General features: G+C 34.3%; 2 protein-coding genes across 2 annotated transcripts; both read right to left on the bottom strand.

The window, feature by feature from the left end:
* Positions 1-5,271: 5,271 nt before the first annotated feature.
* LOC134232076 (exodeoxyribonuclease-like) lies at positions 5,272-18,970 on the bottom strand. The gene is made up of 7 exons (XM_062714043.1): positions 18,848-18,970; positions 17,219-17,404; positions 16,614-16,812; positions 7,658-7,729; positions 7,192-7,338; positions 6,443-6,626; positions 5,272-5,725 (listed from the first exon to the last, which is right to left on the bottom strand). The coding sequence occupies exons 1-7, from the start codon at positions 18,941-18,943 to the stop codon at positions 5,602-5,604; spliced, it is 1,008 nt and encodes a 335-aa protein (XP_062570027.1). The 5' UTR covers positions 18,944-18,970; the 3' UTR covers positions 5,272-5,601.
* LOC134232075 (uncharacterized) lies at positions 15,203-16,210 on the bottom strand. Its single transcript, XM_062714042.1, has one exon. The coding sequence runs from the start codon at positions 16,208-16,210 to the stop codon at positions 15,203-15,205; it is 1,008 nt and encodes a 335-aa protein (XP_062570026.1).
* Positions 18,971-19,125: the final 155 nt, after the last annotated feature.

The raw sequence follows: 19,125 nt of genomic DNA, 5'->3' as shown, positions 1-19,125 counted from the left end.
GGAGGGGTGTTGATGTTGGCCCAATGTTGGCCCACTGTTTGTAATACACCCTTAAAGAAAGTGTTTTTAACGTTGGTAGTAGCATGTTGGCCCAACATTGGCCCAATGTTTGTAATACACCCTTAAAGAAAGTGTCTTTTAAAGTTGGTAGAAGTATGTTGGCCCAATGTTTGTTATACTTCCATAAAGAATGCTTCTTATCAAGTTGATAGTAGTATGTTGGCCCAACGTTGGCCCAATGTTTGTAATACATCCTTAAACGAAGTGTTTTTAAAGTTGGTAGTAGTATGTTGGCCCAACATTGGCCCAATGTTTGTAGTACACCCTTAGAGAAAGTATCTTTTAAAGTTGGTAGTATGTTGGCCCAGCGTTGACCCGATGTTTGAAATACACCCACCTAGAAAGTGTCTTATCAAGTTGGTAGTAGTCTGTTGGCCCGACGTTGGCCCGATGTTAGCACGAGTGTTCTTTTGTTTAGGTGTTTCAAAGATGGAATATTTATATTGGGCCAACGGTGTCCCAATTATTATACTGCCAACTAAATGATGGGTGTCATTTTTAGCTGCTGAACATTACGTTGGGACAACGTTGGTTCTAATTAAGTTTTAATTAAGATGCACATTTTGAAATAGATATGAGTATGTCCATGCTTTTAATTGGATGATTGCTCACAGGTGGTGGTACATGTAGACTGAAAATCCAGGGCAAGCATGCAAGAAGAAGTGAAATGTAAATTTGTGGATAAAACACTTGCAATACAGCTGCATTAGAAGCGATGTAAGTATAATTGTATTCTTATTTATTCAGGTTAACTGTTAAAATTGATTCGGAATTCACTGTAAGTTAAGGTTAAATATGTTTCTATCTAATTCTTAACTGTCTATTACAGACACAATTGTAACAAGGAAATTAAGATGCACTAATAGTATAATACATTATTCTCTTTATTAAAAGATTTAATTTAAGTAATATTTATAAGTTGGACCAGTAATTGTATTGTTTCTAATATCAAACTATTTTGTATTTTCAGTCAGAGACTGTAAGGAAAACAAATGTGGCGGTAAATAGCAATGAAATCGAAGACCATGCGTAAAGGAATGTAAAAAGTACAAGTACGTATGATAAAGATCAAGATGAAGAAAACGGGAGGCGACGACGGGACGGAAAAAAAGCGGGAATACAACAAAAGGACAGTGATAGAGGAATTACGTGAGCCCTGATTAAGAACTTTGAATTGCATGAATTAGCTCTATTGTGTATTCTAAAATTTATTTTGTAAATGATGATGTATTGATTTGATGTATATAAAATATTTTCACAGTGAATCATTAGTAATGTTTTCATTGAACATGTCCATGTATACATTATGAAGGGAGATTGAATTGTGTATTTTTTTTTTAAACAGTCATAAAATAGGTTAATGTTAAGCATTACTTAACCATTTGCAAATGTTTCTATGTAATAACTACGTTGGCCCAACAATTTGCCATCTGACATTGTAAAAAAGAGTCACCATTGAGTCAACCTAACCAACCAGTTGTTAAGGTTGGCTGTTAGTTGGCAAACACTAAAAACTACGTTGGCCCAACAATATGCCATCGCACATTTCAACAAAGGGCCAACGTTGGGCCAACCTAACCAAGCAGTTATTAAGGTTGGCTGTTAGTTGTCGTACAATTAAACTTACGTTGGCCCAACAATATGCCAACATGTTGGACCAACGTTGGGCCGATGAGCAAAATTACCGTGGGCCAACGTTGGAAAAAAAATTGGGCCAACGTTGGCCCAACTATGTCTTGCTATCTGGGTAGTAACCATGGCAACACCATACATCGAAATCATAAACCGATGCACAGAATTATGTATCTTAATGTAGTCTACTTTTGTGCCAAGTTATATTGAAATCGGACCAAAATTGTAAGAGGAGTAGCATTTTGAAAGAAGTTCACAGAAATTTCTATTTTTAGTAACCATGGCAAAACCGTTCATCGAAATCAAAAACCGATGCACAGAATTATGTATCTTAGTGTAGTCTACTTGTGTGCCATGTTATATTGAAATCGGACCAAAACTCTAATAGGAGTAGCATTTTGAAAAATTGTTTACAGACAAACAGACGGACAGACAGACAGACGGACGGAAGACGGACGCATTACTATCGCATAAGCTCTTCTGGTCTCAGTAGAGCTTCATTTTTAGCCAGTAGAGCTAAAATGTTGATGAAGTTGAATAGCTTACGTCAGTGTGTACCAGCCTATGAAGTTTGAATAGTTTCTTTGAAACTGAGCTACATGCAAAGCAGGACGAAATTACAGAAGGATGGGAGGTCAGAAAGATGAAATATAGAAAAGAGTGACATGACAAATTCTTGGCAGGACTTTACAACTCACATTTATGAAATAACAGCCATAAGCTTTTAGCTAAAAGCCTATAATTTTTTTTTAATTAAACAATGCAAGTCTGCATGACAATAATAAGTCATATGGAAAAAAGTTTCTCCTTTCGAAAATTGTCTTTTAGTCATGTGAAAGTATGAGTGGAAGGTTGGACAGGGATGATTACAAAACCCCTTCAGTTGCATTACGTTATTATAAGTACAGACAGTTATCATTATTCATGGGAAAGTGATGCAAAGAAGTAAGTTTTAATAATAATAATAATCTTTCAAGCAAATGTACAAAATTAATACACATGAAAAATAATAATTTTATTTTCATTTTATACATTCTGACAGACAAACTTTGAAAGAAAACTGCCCCTCTCCTCAAATGCAGTTTGAACATCTCATGTTTACTTCGACATGCACATATTGATTGTTGTCTTCAACAATTCTTTAAACCATTTTAAAAATGCACAAAAAGCTTTAATAGCATACATGTAATATGTATTCATAAAGTAATGTACACATCAAATAAAAAGTGTGTGTATATTGATATAAAAAAGTACGTAAGGGTTGCCCGCAACCCTGTGTCTCGCCTGCTGTCGCTGTGGTTAGTAAGAAATGATTGTCTGATAAACTGAAGCATTTATTGACATTTCAGAAGGAATAACTCAAAAATACAATAATAAAGAAATGGAACAGCTGACTTAATATCTAATCCCTTGGCGATTATATTGGCATTTATATATATATACATATACCCTGTAAATTCACAAATTATTGTGATGTTTTTATTATTGCGAATATTGCAACGTGTTATGAGTCGCAATAATTTGAACTTGCATTTTGAAATCAAATCCACTGTATATGTATCAAGTCATTCATGCAGAAAATGTAGGTGAAGATTACCTAATTATGGTACTGATATTGTTGGTTACCCATGATGTGTAGACTGACAAATTATCATGCCACTATAAGTTATAGTTGCTGAGATATGGACCTCCACCATAAATTTATGCAAAGTCACTCATGCGGAAAAATGTAGGTCAAGATGACCTAATTCTGGTACAGGCGTTTGTGGTTACCCATGATGTATCCACTGACAAATTATCATGCCACTATAAGTTATAGTTGCTGAGATATGGACCTCCACCATAAATTTATGCAAAGTCACTCATGCGGAAAAATGTAGGTCAAGATGACCTAATTCTGGTACAGGCGTTTGTGGTTACCCATGATGTATCCACTGACTAACTATCATGCCACTATAAGTTATAGTTGCTGAAATATGAACCTCCATTATCAATTTAACCAAAGTCATTCATGCAGAAAAATGTAGGTCAAAATGACCTAATTCTGGTACTGATGTTGTTGGTTACTTATAACCTGTACAATGACAAATCATCATGCCATTATAAGTTATAGATGCTGAGATATGGACCTCCACCAAAAATTTAACCAAAGTCACTCATGCAGAAAAATGTAGGTCAAGATGACCTAATTCTGGTACTGACGTTTGTGGTTACCCATGATGTATCCACTGACTAATTATCATATCCCTATAACTTATAGTTGCTGGAATATAGGTCTTCACCATAAATTATCATGAAAAAACTAAGTCCAACTTAAGGAAAAAATACGGAAAAATTTGAATTTTTTTTTTCAAAATCATACTTGGGATATAAATTTTTATCCATACTGAATATTGTGTCCAAATTTCAAGAAGACTGAATAAAATTTGAGAAAGTTATTGCAGTTTATAAAACTTTGACATTTGGGTTAACCAAAAGTTGGACGCCGCCGACGACGACGACGACGACGGAATCTATGGTCGCTATGTCTCGCTTCGCGACATTCGTCGCAGGCGAGACAAAAATAACTAATGGAGTAAAAATTAAATGTATTTTGTTTGATACAGATTACAATGCCAGTAGAAATACATCTACATACTTATCTTCTACGTTCTCAATTCAAATTCTTCCAATAAGTTTTTTTAATGGCTTGATGGACATACTTGTAGAAGTACATTTTTCCGCGTGGTATTAATTCGCGGTCACAAATTTTCCGCGGAAATTTGTCCAAGCGTACTTAATATTAATTTAAGGCATATAGTGACAGTTTAAGAAAACCGCGTAATTTTCTACCCGCGGATTAAACAGAAATTGTGATTCCGCGGAATTATGACCCCGTGGAAAAAAGTACGTCTACAGTAATGTTAAAAGAATAATACTTTCAAGAGTCACAAAAATGAAAATCATAGAAAGCAACACTTTAACTGAGAATTTGTGAATAAAAAGTTGTTGCCAATAGAAGTCCAGTATTTCATGTAAAAAAATGTTTTCATGTTCCACTTTACAGACAACAAAAACAGTCCATTGTACATGTATGGCAAAATCACACACAATTTTTAAATCACTAGTCGAGAACGATAGTATATATATGTAATACAAGAGCTAAAGGGGAAATCACATACAACTAATTACACACAATTTTTAAATCACTAGTCAAAATCTACAACAACACAGACCTAAATTTCACAAATGCACATCATATAAAGAATGTCTTTATTCAAACATGAAATGGTCATTTCGTGTAAAACACATTTTTTTTTTATTAACGTAAAACATGTCTAATATGAACCCAGTACATGTATTAATTTCTTCAAAATTTTAAAGAGTTTCTTGCAAAATTTTGTTGTAAAATTTTTTTTATAAACATTAACTTCAAAGTGAATAGATTTTGGGTTTAAAATCAAGATTTACATTTTTACTTTAATATATCCATTTGAATAGAAACTCAAAATTTATCATATTAAACTGAAAAAATTTTTCTTTGTAAAAAAAAATTAAAAGCTCACATTCATAAGAAACTTGCATTCCTCAGCCTTGGAACCCCATGTGCAAATAATCACTTTTTTGCAGGCAATAAATTTGTCCTACTCAAAACCATAATTTTTGTTTGGCCAACATTAAAAACAAAGCAGGGGCTACTACATACAACCTTCTTACAATAACCACTTTCAGTGTGCTACTAAATGAGTCTATAGGTGAAAAAGCAGATCGATAATTGACTAATGCACATGTACTACTAATCCACATTTTACAGATCACCAACACAGATCTACATCTTGCGCATTTCATTCACGACACTAAGTCACAGGAGATCTTGTCCTACATCTGATCCAGATCTTATATTTTATTCTTGGATCCCTGTGGTTCCCCCTATTTGAGCCCCGCCATCAGTAATACGATTGGACAGTGGTCACTCCCCATGACCTTCTGTTGTATAATACTGTCACAAAGATCTTTCTGGAGTCGTTCGGAGATCACAAAGTAGTCCAATCGCCTGTAAAACAAAAATCAAATGTAGAGTACAGACTTCAGCAACAACTGATAGGGATCATAATATTAATTATTTGGTTATTTGATTTATGTGCTTGTACATTTGAGAAATATATACAGAATTGGAACAGAATAGCGTAAATGCTTGACTAATTGATTAGTTTTTATCTAAAAGTGTCTGTGTGATGCTGAACTTGAAGAGTGGTGTATCACGAATAAGCATGGCTGACAAAAGCAGTATTCATAATTTGGCATACATGTAACAGAAATTGATGGCAGAATACTAGGAATATGTGCCATCTCTGAAACTGAAAGAAATTCCTACTAACTGATCCAAAGGGAAAAAAAAACTTCAACAATTTTTTGGTGAAATGAAACCTTACACAAACTGCCTTAATTCAGTGTCCCAAGACATTTTTAGTATTTCTATTTTTATATACTGTAAAATCCCATATTTTCGTGGGGTCAAATTTTCGTGGTTTGAGGAAAAAATGTCCGTTTGTGGGGATTTGATTTCGTGAATGAGGAACATTTTAGTAGTTGTGCATTTGAAAATTTAAATTTTGTGGTGGACATAATTTTCTGGCTCTCTTCATACATGTACCTCGAAAACAAAGAAAATTAAACCCCCACGAAAATTAGTGATTTCATAGTATGTAAGTATAGATTGATGATTTCTATTACACTAATTCAATGAGATGTTTAAAATCTTTTGACTTACCACCCAATGTTCTTGGCCCTGGCATTCATCATGTACGTCCAGAATGACCAGCAGTCCCTAGCGTTAGGGTACAGGGCGCGGAACGAGTCGACAAACCCCTCCCCCAGGAGCTTAGTGAACCCCTCCCTCTCCTGATCAGTGTAACCTGGTGTCTTATTTCTGTTGGTAGCAGGATTCTTTAAATCTGTAATAAAAAAATTACATAAATATTTAATGCATTAAAAGCTTTATGCAATTAACTTATTTTTCAGCATCTTGGATATACTGTTCATGTATATGGGATTTTTTACTATTAGTAACTGAGAAGAAAACAAAAGTACAATGTAAAACAAAATGTCAATTTCAAATTTCTTCAATTCAATTTAATCTGACAAAAGAATATACATTTAAAAAAAATTCTATTCAGATATCATAATATGATCCATTTTATGTAAAGTAAGGAAGGATAACTCCTATTAACTTCTTGCAAAGCAGGAAAAGTAAACTCCCGTTACATTCTCAACCCTGCTTTCCATAGCAAAAAAATTTAAGTCATATTGAATTTGCAAACCATTTTTTAAGTACAATTTTAAATTCTGCTACAAATGTTGAAAATCAGAGGTAAGCCACATACTCCTCTGGAACCCCACAAAGTTTTTCTGTATTTTTCTGACTCACCTACAGGGGTGTGGGCCACATGGAGGTCCTTTTTATCATCTTTTTTTTTTCGGGGGGGGGGGGGGGGGGGGGGGGGGATTTTTCAGACGTACCTACAGGGGTGTGGGCCACATTGAGGTCTCCACACATGATGACCGGTTTCTTGGCATCCAGTTTCTTCAGGTAATCAGTAAAGGCACAGTCCCACTCCTCCGTCCTGTACTTCAGCCGCACCAGTCCTTTACCAGAATTTGGAACATCTAAAAGGCAAAGGAGTTTAACTACAATATGTTGTATGCAAAATCATGTTAACTTCATTTGGTTTGATAGTTGAGGTAAATAAAAAACCATTTTTTTAATTCTCCATAAAGAAAAATATCATCTTTATAAAAATTATGCCCATTGAAACAGTCAAGCTTTTTAATTGCTTCTAATATATTTAATTTTGAAAAGTAAAAAGTAAATTTTGGTATGCCACAACAAAGAAGATGCAACGCTTAGGAATGTGCACTTCTCTAATTCTTATAAATGTAAATTCATCGGAATGACTAAAAGTTACATTCCCTCTGAATTACTTACAGGCGTTGACCATAAAGAAGTCTTCATATTCAGCTGTGATGACTCGACCCTCGTCATCATGCTTGGCGACACCTGAGTTCATTAAAGATAGCAGAAAATAATTATACAGAGGATCACTGAATCAGTGCAGGATAATTCAATTAGTTTGAACATATTTTATTGCAAAAAATATATACAATGGGGTTGGGCACAAGTTCTAAAAACTTAAATCGCCCTCTCCCTACATGAGATATTATAACAGGATGAATTAGAAGTGTTCAACAGTTTGTACAGAATAAATAACAAGTAAATTAAATAAACTCTCATTGTGGACATATATAGACTGCTACATTATTGTGTATACAAATAGTTTTAAAAAATGTGTACAATCAGTTAAATCTACCAGAATGCTGAATATAAGAATGTATAATAGAAAATAGATATTCATTTTCAGCAATACTGAGTGATGTATCCCCCCAAAGTAAAGTCTGAATGTCAACAATATGGACTTTATTAAATCTCAAAAACTTATCGAAAAACTCTTTCCTGGCCTCGTTGTAGTTAGGGCACGAGAAAAAATAATGATGCGTATTTTCTACCTTACCGCAGGAACATAGTGGACTAGATATTATATTACATCTATAAAGATCAGCGTTTAGCACGCAATTGTGCCGAAGCCGTGTATGCAGTATATTGTTGCGTCTTTTACCAAAATTAAAATATGGCGGAGGTTCTGTTATTTTTTGTTTAATTTTACTTTTGAAAACAGACAAAGAGCTCGAAAGTCTGGTATTTAGCGGTAAGGAATTCCACTCATTTATTACAGTTGGTACAAATGATGATTTGTAGGTTTGCAATTTACATACAGGTATACTATAATTTTGAGAGTTTCTTGTTGTATATGCAGAAGCATTACATCGCATATCAGGTATAATCTCAGATAAGTAATCTGGTACTAAATCATTGTGAATTTTGTACATGATATTTAATCTTTGGATCTTACGTCTGTCGCTGAGTGGTTCCCAGCCTGTTTCAAAATACAAAGAGTCTCTAGAGGCAATCATAGTTAGTCCAGTAACAATCCGAGCTGCGTGTAGTTGCAATTTTTCTAATTTTTCAGAATCGATAGATAAACAACCACCCCATACAACTGAAGCGTACTCAAGTTGGGGACGGATAAATGAAGTATACATAAGTGAAAGGCTTTTTCGATTTATTTTAAACTTAAGTTTTTTCAAAAGACCTAATTTTTTGTATGCATTAGACAGCAAGATTTCAATGTGAGATGACCAACTTAAGTTGTATGAAAACGTTACCCCTAGATGCTTATGAGTTTGAACATATTCTAATTGGCTATCCTGGAAAAGGAGTTTTGGAAATTCTTTGTTTTTTCTTGTGTTAAAAAATACAACCTTAGTTTTAGAGGGATTAAATTTTAGCAACCACTTTTTAGATCACTCTTCAAGAGATAAAAGATCATTATTCAGATGACCTTCTATAGATTTGACACATTTAGATGCATACTGCAAACTGTTATCATCAGCAAAAAGTCTACAAAAGCTTGACATCTTGTCAGCGACATCGTTCACATAAATTAACAAGAGGCCCAAAGGCCTTGAATCGCTCTTCTGATAAATTGTACAACCTATCACTTGTATTTGAAGCCTCTAACCCTAAGTATCCTATTAAAGACCCAAGTTGCATCACCTGACAAAGTTTGATGATTCTTAGCCAATTAGAACTCCTTTTTGGTCTACATTCTTGGAAATCACAAAATGCATCAAGTGACAAAGTTTGATAATTCTAAGCCAATAAATACCTGATATATTCAAAAGTAGGTCACTGTGACTTACTCTTTGGTCAACATTCTCAGAAAACCCAAGATGCATCAACTGACAAAGTTTGATGATTCTTAACTAATAAGTACCAGAGATACTTAAATATAGCCATAAAATGTCGAAAGTAGGTCATTGTGACCTACATTTTGGTTGACATTTTTTAGAGTCCCAAGATGCATCTGCTGACCAAGTTTGATGTTTCTAAGCCAATAAATACCTGAGATATTCAAAAGTAGGCCACCATGACCTACTTTTAGGTCGACATTCTCCGAAAATCCATGATGCATCAACTGACAAAGTATGATGATTCTAAATTGATAAGTACTAGAGATACATAAATATAGCCATAAAATGTCAAAAAGTAGGTCACTGTGACATACTTTTTGGTCGACATTCTCCAAAAACCCAAGATGCATCAACTGACAAAGTTTGATGATTCTAAGCCAATAAGTACTGGAGAATACTTAAATATAGCCATAAAATGTCAAAAGTAGGTCATCGTGACCTACATTTTTGTTGACATTTTTTAGAGTCCCAAGATGCATCTGCTGACCAAGTTTGATAATTCTAAGCCAATAAATACCTGAGATATTCAAAAGTAGGTCACCATGACCTACTTTTTGGTCGAAATTCTCCGAATACCAAAGATGCATCAACTGACAAAGTATGATTATTCTAAACCAATAAGTACTAGAGATACATAAATATAGCCATAAAATGTCAAAAAGTAGGTCACTGTGACCTACTTTTTGGTCGACATTCTCTGAAAACCCAAGATGCATCAACTGACAAAGTTTGATGATTCTAAGCCAATAAGTGCCGGAGATATTTAAATATAGCCATTAAATGTCGAAAGTAGGTCACTGTGACTTAATTTTTGGTCGTCACTATCTGAAAACCAAAGATGCATCAACTCACAAAGTTTGATGATTCTAAGCCAATAAATACCTAAGATACTTAAATATAGCCATAAAATGTTGAAAGTAGGTCACCGTGACCTACATTTTGGTCGACATTTTTCGGATTCCCAAGATGCATCTCCTGACCAAGTTTGATGATCATAGGTTTAAAGGTAATCAAAATATGCCTTTTAAACAATTTGAAAACAAATGCCTGCAAAATTCTAAAAGTAGGTCACAGTGACCTACTTTTTCTTAAATATGTTTTAAGGTCCCATGATGCAGCAACTTACAAGATTTGATGATTCTAACCCTTTCAGTGCCTGAAATAATGGGATTAAATGTTTTGAAAAGGATAAGTCATAAAGTTCAAAAAGTAGGTCAGGGTGACCTACTTTTAAGTTGACGTTGTTCAAGGACCCAAGATGCATCAACTGACTAAGTTTGATGATCATAGGCCTTAAAGTATCCAAAATATGCCTTTAAATCAATTTGAAAACAAATGCCCGCAAAATTTAAAAAGTAGGTCACAGTGACCTACTTTTGAGTTAACATGATGTGAAGTCCTAAGATGCATCAACTTACAAGATTTGAAGATCCTAGTCCTTATAGTAAGCAAAATATGAACATTTTTATTAATTGTAAATTTAGGTCAACTTTAAAGTGACCTTGAGACCACGCCCTTTGCCCAAGGGTCATGCCTTGAACAATTTTTAATCTTCAACATATCCTGATCCTTGTATGTAAGTTTGGTGAAAATCTGCTCGGTGGTTCTGGAGAAGAAGATTTTTTAGCAACCAGTGCTTTTTGTTTTGTTTTCCTGATTATCTCCCCTTGATTCAGGGTCCCAACCCTTATTTTAGTATAAATGGTAGCCCTTGGGCCAAGGATACCCTGTGACAAATTTGACACTGATTGGCCAAGGGGTTCTTGAGTTATGGCCCATATTCTAAAAAGTTAACGCACACCGCACACCGCACGACGCACACCGCACAAATGGCCATAGCATTAGCTCTTTGAGCCTTTGGCTCAGAAGAGCTAAAAATAACAATGGACCTAATACAGAGCCTTGTGGAACACCCGCATAAAGGGATTCAGAAGGGGATACCAGGTTTTTGTATATCACTCTTTGCGTTCTATTCTCTAAATAGCTTTTTAACCAACTATACATATCTTTCTTTACACCATACATTTTTAATTTAAATAAGAGTCCTTTGTGCCATACACGGTCAAAGGCCTTAGATAAGTCACAAAAAATCATACAGCAGGATTTGCCTTCATCAATATTTCTAACAATGTTATCATATGTTTCTAATAACTGATATACAGTAGAGTGACCAGGTAAGAAACCAGCCTGGTATTTATAAAAAATATTGTTAGAGTGAAAATAATTGTACAAGTGTTTAAATACAATACGCTCCATCACTTTACTGACACAGCTTAACAATGAAACAGGTCTATAGTTAGATAAAACTGCAGGATCATCTTTTTGTCCCCCGCTTGAAAAGTGGGGGATATTAATTTGGGTTTGTCCGTCCGTCCGTCCGTCCGTCTGTCTGTCCGTCCGTCCGTCTTTCTGTCTGTCTGTAACGCTTTCGTTTCCACACGATATATCGAGAACCCTTTGAGCTTTTGCATTGAAATTTAGCATAGCAACTCCCTATGAACTAAAGAAGACCCCTATTGATTTTGAGGTCAAAAGGTCAAAGGTCAAGGTCATAAATAAGCAAATTCTGTCTGTTAAAACACTTTCGTTTCCACACGATATCTCTAGAACCATTTGAGCTATTGCAATGAAATTTTATATAACAACTCCCTGTGGCCTAATAAAGACCCCTATTGATTTTGAGGTCAAAAGGTCAAAGTTCAGGGTCGTAAATTTATACATTCTGTCTGTGTGTAATACTATTATTTCCGGGCGATATTTCAAGAAGATTTTGAGCTTATGCAATGTAATTTTATATCAAAACTCCCTAGGACGTCTCTCGCCCCTCTCAAAGTGCCCCGCCCCGTTTGTTTTATTAGTATTTATAGTATTACATGTCGCTATTTTTAGCGCAGGGGCATGAGGAGAGTTATTGCGTATAAAACAGGTTCTCGGCGGACTTTATGTTCTTATTACATCTATTAGAACTGTTTAATAAAGGCTAAATAAATCAAACACCATGGATTGTGTAAAATTTTGAGAATACCGAACATGAAAACATGAATAAAAACATGTATGTGACTTCAGTTCTGCATATACTTCACGCCAAGTACAGCGATTCCGTGGTCTAGTGGTTATGTCTCTCGCTTCAAGTGTGAGAGGTCCCGGGATCGAATCTCGGTCGAACCTTCCTTTTTTTTTTATATTTTTTTTTTACTAAATGATAGTATTCAGCATGTGAAATGAAAAATTTATGAGGTTATAAAATCATCATTACAGTGTGATAAAAATTCCATATAAAAAAATCTTCTAAACAAATAATGAATAATAAGCAATCAAATTTTTATATGCATATTGACATACATGTATTTTATTTGCTTCAGTATACATGTATACATTTAATAATTCTACCAATTCAGTCAGGGGGGGCGACTTTTTCCCTAAGCGGGGGACACGAATTCTCTGAATTAGCTTGTTTAAACAAAGGGATTACATTAGCTAATTTCCATTTTTTTGGAAAAACACAGTCTTTCAATGAACGGTTAAACAATAAGCACAGAGGTTTAACAACAGATAATTTTGTTGATTTTAACATTTTATGGCTAATACAGTCTTCTCCAATGGCTTTATTGACAGGTAATATAGATAAAATGTCAATAATTTCTTGTTCACAAATAAAGATATTGTCAAAAACACTATTGCACTCAATGTTTTCTTTAGGTAATTCAGACATTTCATCATCAACACATGTAATTGAAGCAAAATAAGTGTTGAGTACATGTATCTTATCTTCCTCAGAAAAAGCAAACTTAACATCACCTGATGCAGATGTGTACTGTAAAGGGGGGATGTCTGTGGTTGACTTACTTTTAAAAGTGTCTCTTAGAAGTTTCCAGTAAAGCTTAGAGTTGTTTTTACTTGAATAAATTAGTTGTAATTCAAGAGTATTTTGATAATTTTCAATAGCATGTTTTTTCATGTTATTAAATTTATTTCTTATATGCTTAAAATTATCCCAATCACTCTGTTTATCACTTTTTTGTGCTTTTCGTCTCAATCTATTTTTTTCCCGATGGGTTTTCCTTAAAAGTGAATCAAACCAAGGTTTGTCTTTGGGTCTTATTAATACTGATTTTTCGGGTATACATTCCCTAACGAGATCTAGATATTTGGTTGAAAAATTTTCGGTAGCTTCGTCAGTTGATTCTGCATTACAAATAAGATTTTCCCAGTCAGCATTTTCTATAAGGTTATGAAGTTTTTCTATATTAGCATTTTTGTAATCCCATATTTTCCTAACATAAGGTTGACTTTTGATGATACTAGATTTTAAAAAAACATAAGTTGCTTTATGATCAGTTAGTGTACTGTCTGTGTTTATCACGCCTGAGTGGAGTGCTACAAGGTCTGAGCTGATCAAAACTGGGTCAATAAGAGTATTCGAAGTGTACGTAGTTCGTGTCGGTTCGCTGATTGTGTTTGTCAAGTGATAATTCAGCATGATGTCTTTAATAGGAAGTGTGCGAGTATTGTCAAGGAAATCAACGTTTAAGTCACCTACAATTATAAATTTGTTGGATATATCTGATACTTTTTCAACTGACCATAAAAATTTGTCCCAAAAGGATTTTTCGCTACTGGGTGGACGATATATACAACAAAGAAAAAGATTACAGGTAGGTTCACTTATTTCTATCCAGACGCATTCGATTGATATGGGTTCAAGGTCAATGCGACGAATAGCACGAAAACATGAAGGAACATAGATAATGATACCTCCACCATTAGAATTTCTATCTTTGCGAAAAATTGTATCATAACCTTCAATCATAATGTCACTATTACAAATACTTGAGTCCAAGTGTGTTTCCGTGAAACATGAAATATCAAAATCCGTGATTAATGCTGTTACATTTTCAATCTTATGTCGTAAACTTCTGATGTTTAAATGAAAGATGTCCAATGTGTGTATCTGATCATTTGTAGGTCCCGGATTTATTTCAATGTCCCCTGACAAAAGATGCAAGAAAAAAATAATTTGAAACCAAAATTGCAGATGCAGAAAGTTTTGAAAAATACCACACATTTTTTGTAGTTTAAACCATTTCTTTCTAGAGTTTATCAAATATAAATGTAGGTTTTTGACATCTAAAAAAGAAAAGAACACTTTTTGGATCGTACATCTGCTATTGCAGTAAAAGTTACCAATAGCGGCTCGATATTGCTGGATATAATTACCTATCTTTGATTAAAATATTAATACATTTTTCTTTAAAAATAGATTGTAGAGCCGCAATGTATAATATGTGAGAGCAATATCGCAAATAGGGCGGAGCATACATACAAGACTGTGAACACATGAAAATGGAGAAAAACAAACAAAAACAAAAGAAAATGGGGTTAAAAAAACAAAAAAATAAAGTACAAAACAAAAATGGAAATCTATATGATTCGGTCATAAGTGACATATGTACAAAAGAACGACCGATCACCATGAACAAAAAGAAACCAAATGACATAATCAAAGGAGAGCAAGTGGGTGAATAGTGCTATATTTACATAGATGTAGTGCTTAATAGCTACATATAATATAATATGATACGTAAATTGATATTTTGTGTCCTTGGGATTGTAAGTGGCAGTCTTGATGAATGTCTCACGTGTTTTGGTTATTTATTATAATTCATTTACCCGTTAAGGAGATTTTCAAGATCCTCGAAGAACGTACTTCGTAACGGTGTCCCTTCTTTTCAAAATTAATGAAAATTCTCCCGTCGTAGGTCCAGAAACTATGGACGATTTCTGATTTTTTTGCTTGTATGATTTTAGAAACTAAGGCTTGTCTATACTTGGTCAAGTCTTCCGTCACAAAAATTTTATTGACATTGTTTTTCAATTGTTTTTTTGCGCTGTAAACTCTGTTTTTGATCTTCCAATTTCTAAATCTGCAAATGATTTGAATTTTATTTTGTTTTGGGCTACCAATGGGATGAGATCTATCTATATCATCAGGAGTGATAGTAACACCCATTCCTGCACAGATCTGGATAACTGCGGATTCAGTGTCGAGTGGCTCCCTTGTCCCATCCTCGCCTGGCTCAGGTAACGGGACATTATGGAAGCGTAGTGAAGGTCTGCGCCCATACTGCTCTAGGCTGTCTAGCCCATATTCTAGATCATCTACTCTACGTTTTAATTCATCATTACTCTCTTTTAAGGTTTTTATTTCCTCATTTTGCTCTTCTATATCTTTTTGCTGTTCCTTAATTGAACTTAGAATGGGCTGGAGACAGCTTTGAACGATAAGTTGGATGTGGGGAGTGATTGCAGATGCAATATGTGGAGCAAATGCCCCCATGAAAGCCTGACTATGAACGGCCTTAACAATTAGTTCATTTATGGCGGATGTTTGTATCTCCCCGTTGGAGTCAACTATAGCTGTTGAAGAGCCAGTACTTTTGTTTGGGTCAGGTGATGAACTTAAGACTGTAGATGTTGGGGTCAAAGGAGAGGATGATGGGATATTTGATTGACTGTTCTCAAAGTTAGTGGCCATCTCGGCTGACAGATTAGAAATATCTGGCAAGGATGAGGAAGACGTGATACGTCTTCGAGATGATAAGTGTTCAGAGAAACTTAATTCAGAAGACCTTTTACGTTTGGTGTCCTTGGCACATCTAGAGTCCGACATTGGTTGGTATTGTGAGTAGAGTTCATTGGACCAAACGACACAATTAATTAAAGATTTTGTCTATATTTAATGAGCAGCATCAAAATCACTAATATAAGAAACTATGGCATATTATACGATGACATACTTGCCAAGAGACAATACACACACACGTATCTTCAATGCACCCACTAATTCTCTCAGAGCTTTAACAGCCTACATCTTACACTAATTTCTGTCCGGAAGCACAAGTCTAATTCAATCATAATGGGAAACAAATTTTTCATTTTAAGCTGCAGTAAAGAAAACCTTTTTTTTATACTTTCAAAAATAAAATTTGCAATAATACCTTTGAATTAATTAATTTCTCTGTTAAGACATTTGTCAAACATCCAATTATTTTGAAAGAAAACCCATCACTAACCTATCCCATATGTGACATTAATTGGTTTCTTTTTGCTGTACAGTCCCGTTCCTGCGTACCCCGCCTTCTCTGCCGGGGACCAGTAGATGTGGTAATTTTTGTCGATGACCCCGGGGGGTAGTTGATCCTCCTGACACTTGGTTTCCTGGACACACAGAATGTCGGGGGACTCAGTCTTCATGTAGGACATCTTGTCTTTCTGAAAAAATATGATTTCATGTATATATATTACTATAAATATTAAAAACATCTTTATTCCAAAAAGTTAAATACTTGTATACTGCTTTTGTGAATTTTAAATTGATCATAAATTATGAGATGATTCTAATCATTGGTTATTGTATTTGTGGATGTAAGTTTATACATGAAGTCTTAGTGTGAAAATGTATTTTTATAATCAACATGATATATAACTACATGCAGCAGAATAATGGGGAATTTCTCAAATATTAAAACATGCCCTCACAATTCAGAACATTTGCTTCCACATCTTAGTTTAAACACAATTATAATAAAGATTTTCTGATGCCAGTTAAGCAGATAGTACTTCAAGTATCCAAAACAGATACACTGCAAATACCCCAATAAACAGCAAAACTACTCACATCGTACCAGGCTCTAATGCCATTAAGATTCCAGGAGGCAATCTTCAGGGTAAATTTCCTCCCATCCTTTGTCTTGGCGTCTGGATTAACCTCCGTGGGAAATGAGGTGTCGGTCCCCTCTGGTAAGGGTTCAATTGTATCCTCCTTACGAAGGGGGGCTTTCTTCCCCTTTTTGGCTGGAACTTTCTACATGTTAAAGGAAAATAAATATCTAAGCTTGTATTATAAGATATACAAATAAGCAAAACTAGGTCATAAAGTCACTGGGACCTCTGAAATTACTTCACTATATCCGTAATTCGTTATAACTGTAAAAGATAAGATATTCATTAAAGAATGAGTGCACTGAAGTACGTCATTTGGAACCTTTTCGGCTACCCATTTTAAGCTTAACATCAGAATATATCGCTAAATTAATCTATGATTAATGTGCAAGCATATGCTTTTGATATTTATTTCTAGAATTTTTTGTCATACATATTTCTATAATTACAGAAAATGTAATTGAAAAGAACATGTAAAAGCCTTAAATTCCGGAAATTTGAACAGGACCACTTTCGAATCTTAGGTATCAGCAAATAGGCGGAGACATTTAAACCGCATGGTTGTGGAATGTAGACATTAGCACATATGATTTTTTCGCATTGCGAATTGAAATGGAGAAGAGAGAGAGAGATCGTGTTGATTTCATGGTGCACAATTATTAAATGATTCTAATGTTAAGGGATGGGGAAAATGTCTCGCTGTGCAGACCATAATACAGAGGCAATATAAGCCTATACATGTACTTACTAATGACACTGTCAATACCAGATTTCTTTCAAAACACCGTTAATGAAAAGCATAAAGATAAATAAGAGACATATTATCTTCAAACTCTATTTATTTAACATTTGCGCAAAAATCTACCATAGTTTGAAGTTGGAAGTACGATAGATAATGTCACAACAGAGACTTAAACACAATGAAATTTACAATGAAAGCGTTAGCGTATCGAACAGCAGAAGGTCACGTGAGAAAGGTGATTATAATATCAATCGTTGTTGCTCAGTGACCTGTTAATTTAGTAGCTATCTCGACCCTAGTTTGGGGACATTTTTTTTTTAACTTATATATGAGCCGCAACTTGGCCAACATTGTCCTTTGGAAATGTGTAAGTTTAAGTTAAAATACACATTCTGTGCAAATAAGAAAAATGGCCAAGTTGCAACTCGAAGTAAACAAAGTCGTTGAAACCTGGTATGCATATTAATAACAATAGAAATGAGACAGAACTGTTAGACCCTCGTCTCAAAAGCTAGTGTCGCTCGGCATTATTTAATACTTTCATGTAATATAATATACCAAAACCTGCTCTTAAGACATTGTTTAATACCTATAAAACATAAATTAAATGAATTTTGGAATTTTATTTTGCGCAAAACATCGGGATCCAACTCTCATAGCTTAAGTGCACTCATTCTTTATATAGCTGGGGATCCAAGATAACTTCACTATTTCCATTAATTTGCAATATCTGTGTTCATACTAAACAAGTTTTACTGTATTCTGGGATAAAATACATTATGTGCTATGTTAATTTTTTACAGGATCTGTTTTTACAGGATTTGATTTACAAGATCTACTTACCTTTTCTGAATCTCCATCTGCCTCTACTTTCTGTTTCTTGCTTGGTGAAGGCTTAAAAAATACAGCAAAATTTATAATATATAGCTCTTCATTCATTCTTCTTTAAAAACTATCTTAATTATATCATGTATATCTTGTAAGTTGTCATCTTTAAAGTATTTATACTTTATAAGTATTTTAATTTCAAAGGAAATATATCATCTGAGATTCAATTTCGGTAATACAGTGTATTGGTTTTAAACCAGTCAAATTATAATATTTTAACATAACTTAAAAAG

Source organism: Saccostrea cucullata, unplaced genomic scaffold, assembly GCF_032062105.1.
Source record: "Saccostrea cucullata isolate Sc308-1 unplaced genomic scaffold, CSIRO_AGI_Scuc_v1 ctg4687, whole genome shotgun sequence".
Taxonomy (NCBI): domain Eukaryota; kingdom Metazoa; phylum Mollusca; class Bivalvia; order Ostreida; family Ostreidae; genus Saccostrea; species Saccostrea cuccullata.
This window is presented reverse-complemented; position numbering and strand designations above follow the sequence as displayed.

Excerpts from the sequence above, each read along its gene's own strand:
- LOC134232075 (XM_062714042.1), bottom strand. The coding sequence starts at position 16,210 with ATGTCGGACTCTAGATGTGCCAAGGACACCAAACGTAAAAGGTCTTCT.
- LOC134232076 (XM_062714043.1), bottom strand. The coding sequence starts at position 18,943 with ATGAATGAAGAGCTATATATTATAAATTTTGCTGTATTTTTTAAGCCT. Across the intron at positions 16,813-17,218 it reads GCATTAGAGCCTGGTACGAT|AAAGACAAGATGTCCTACAT; the intron begins GTGAGTAGTTTT and ends ATATTTTTTCAG. Across the intron at positions 7,339-7,657 it reads CTTCTTTATGGTCAACGCCT|ATGTTCCAAATTCTGGTAAA; the intron begins GTAAGTAATTCA and ends TTTGCCTTTTAG.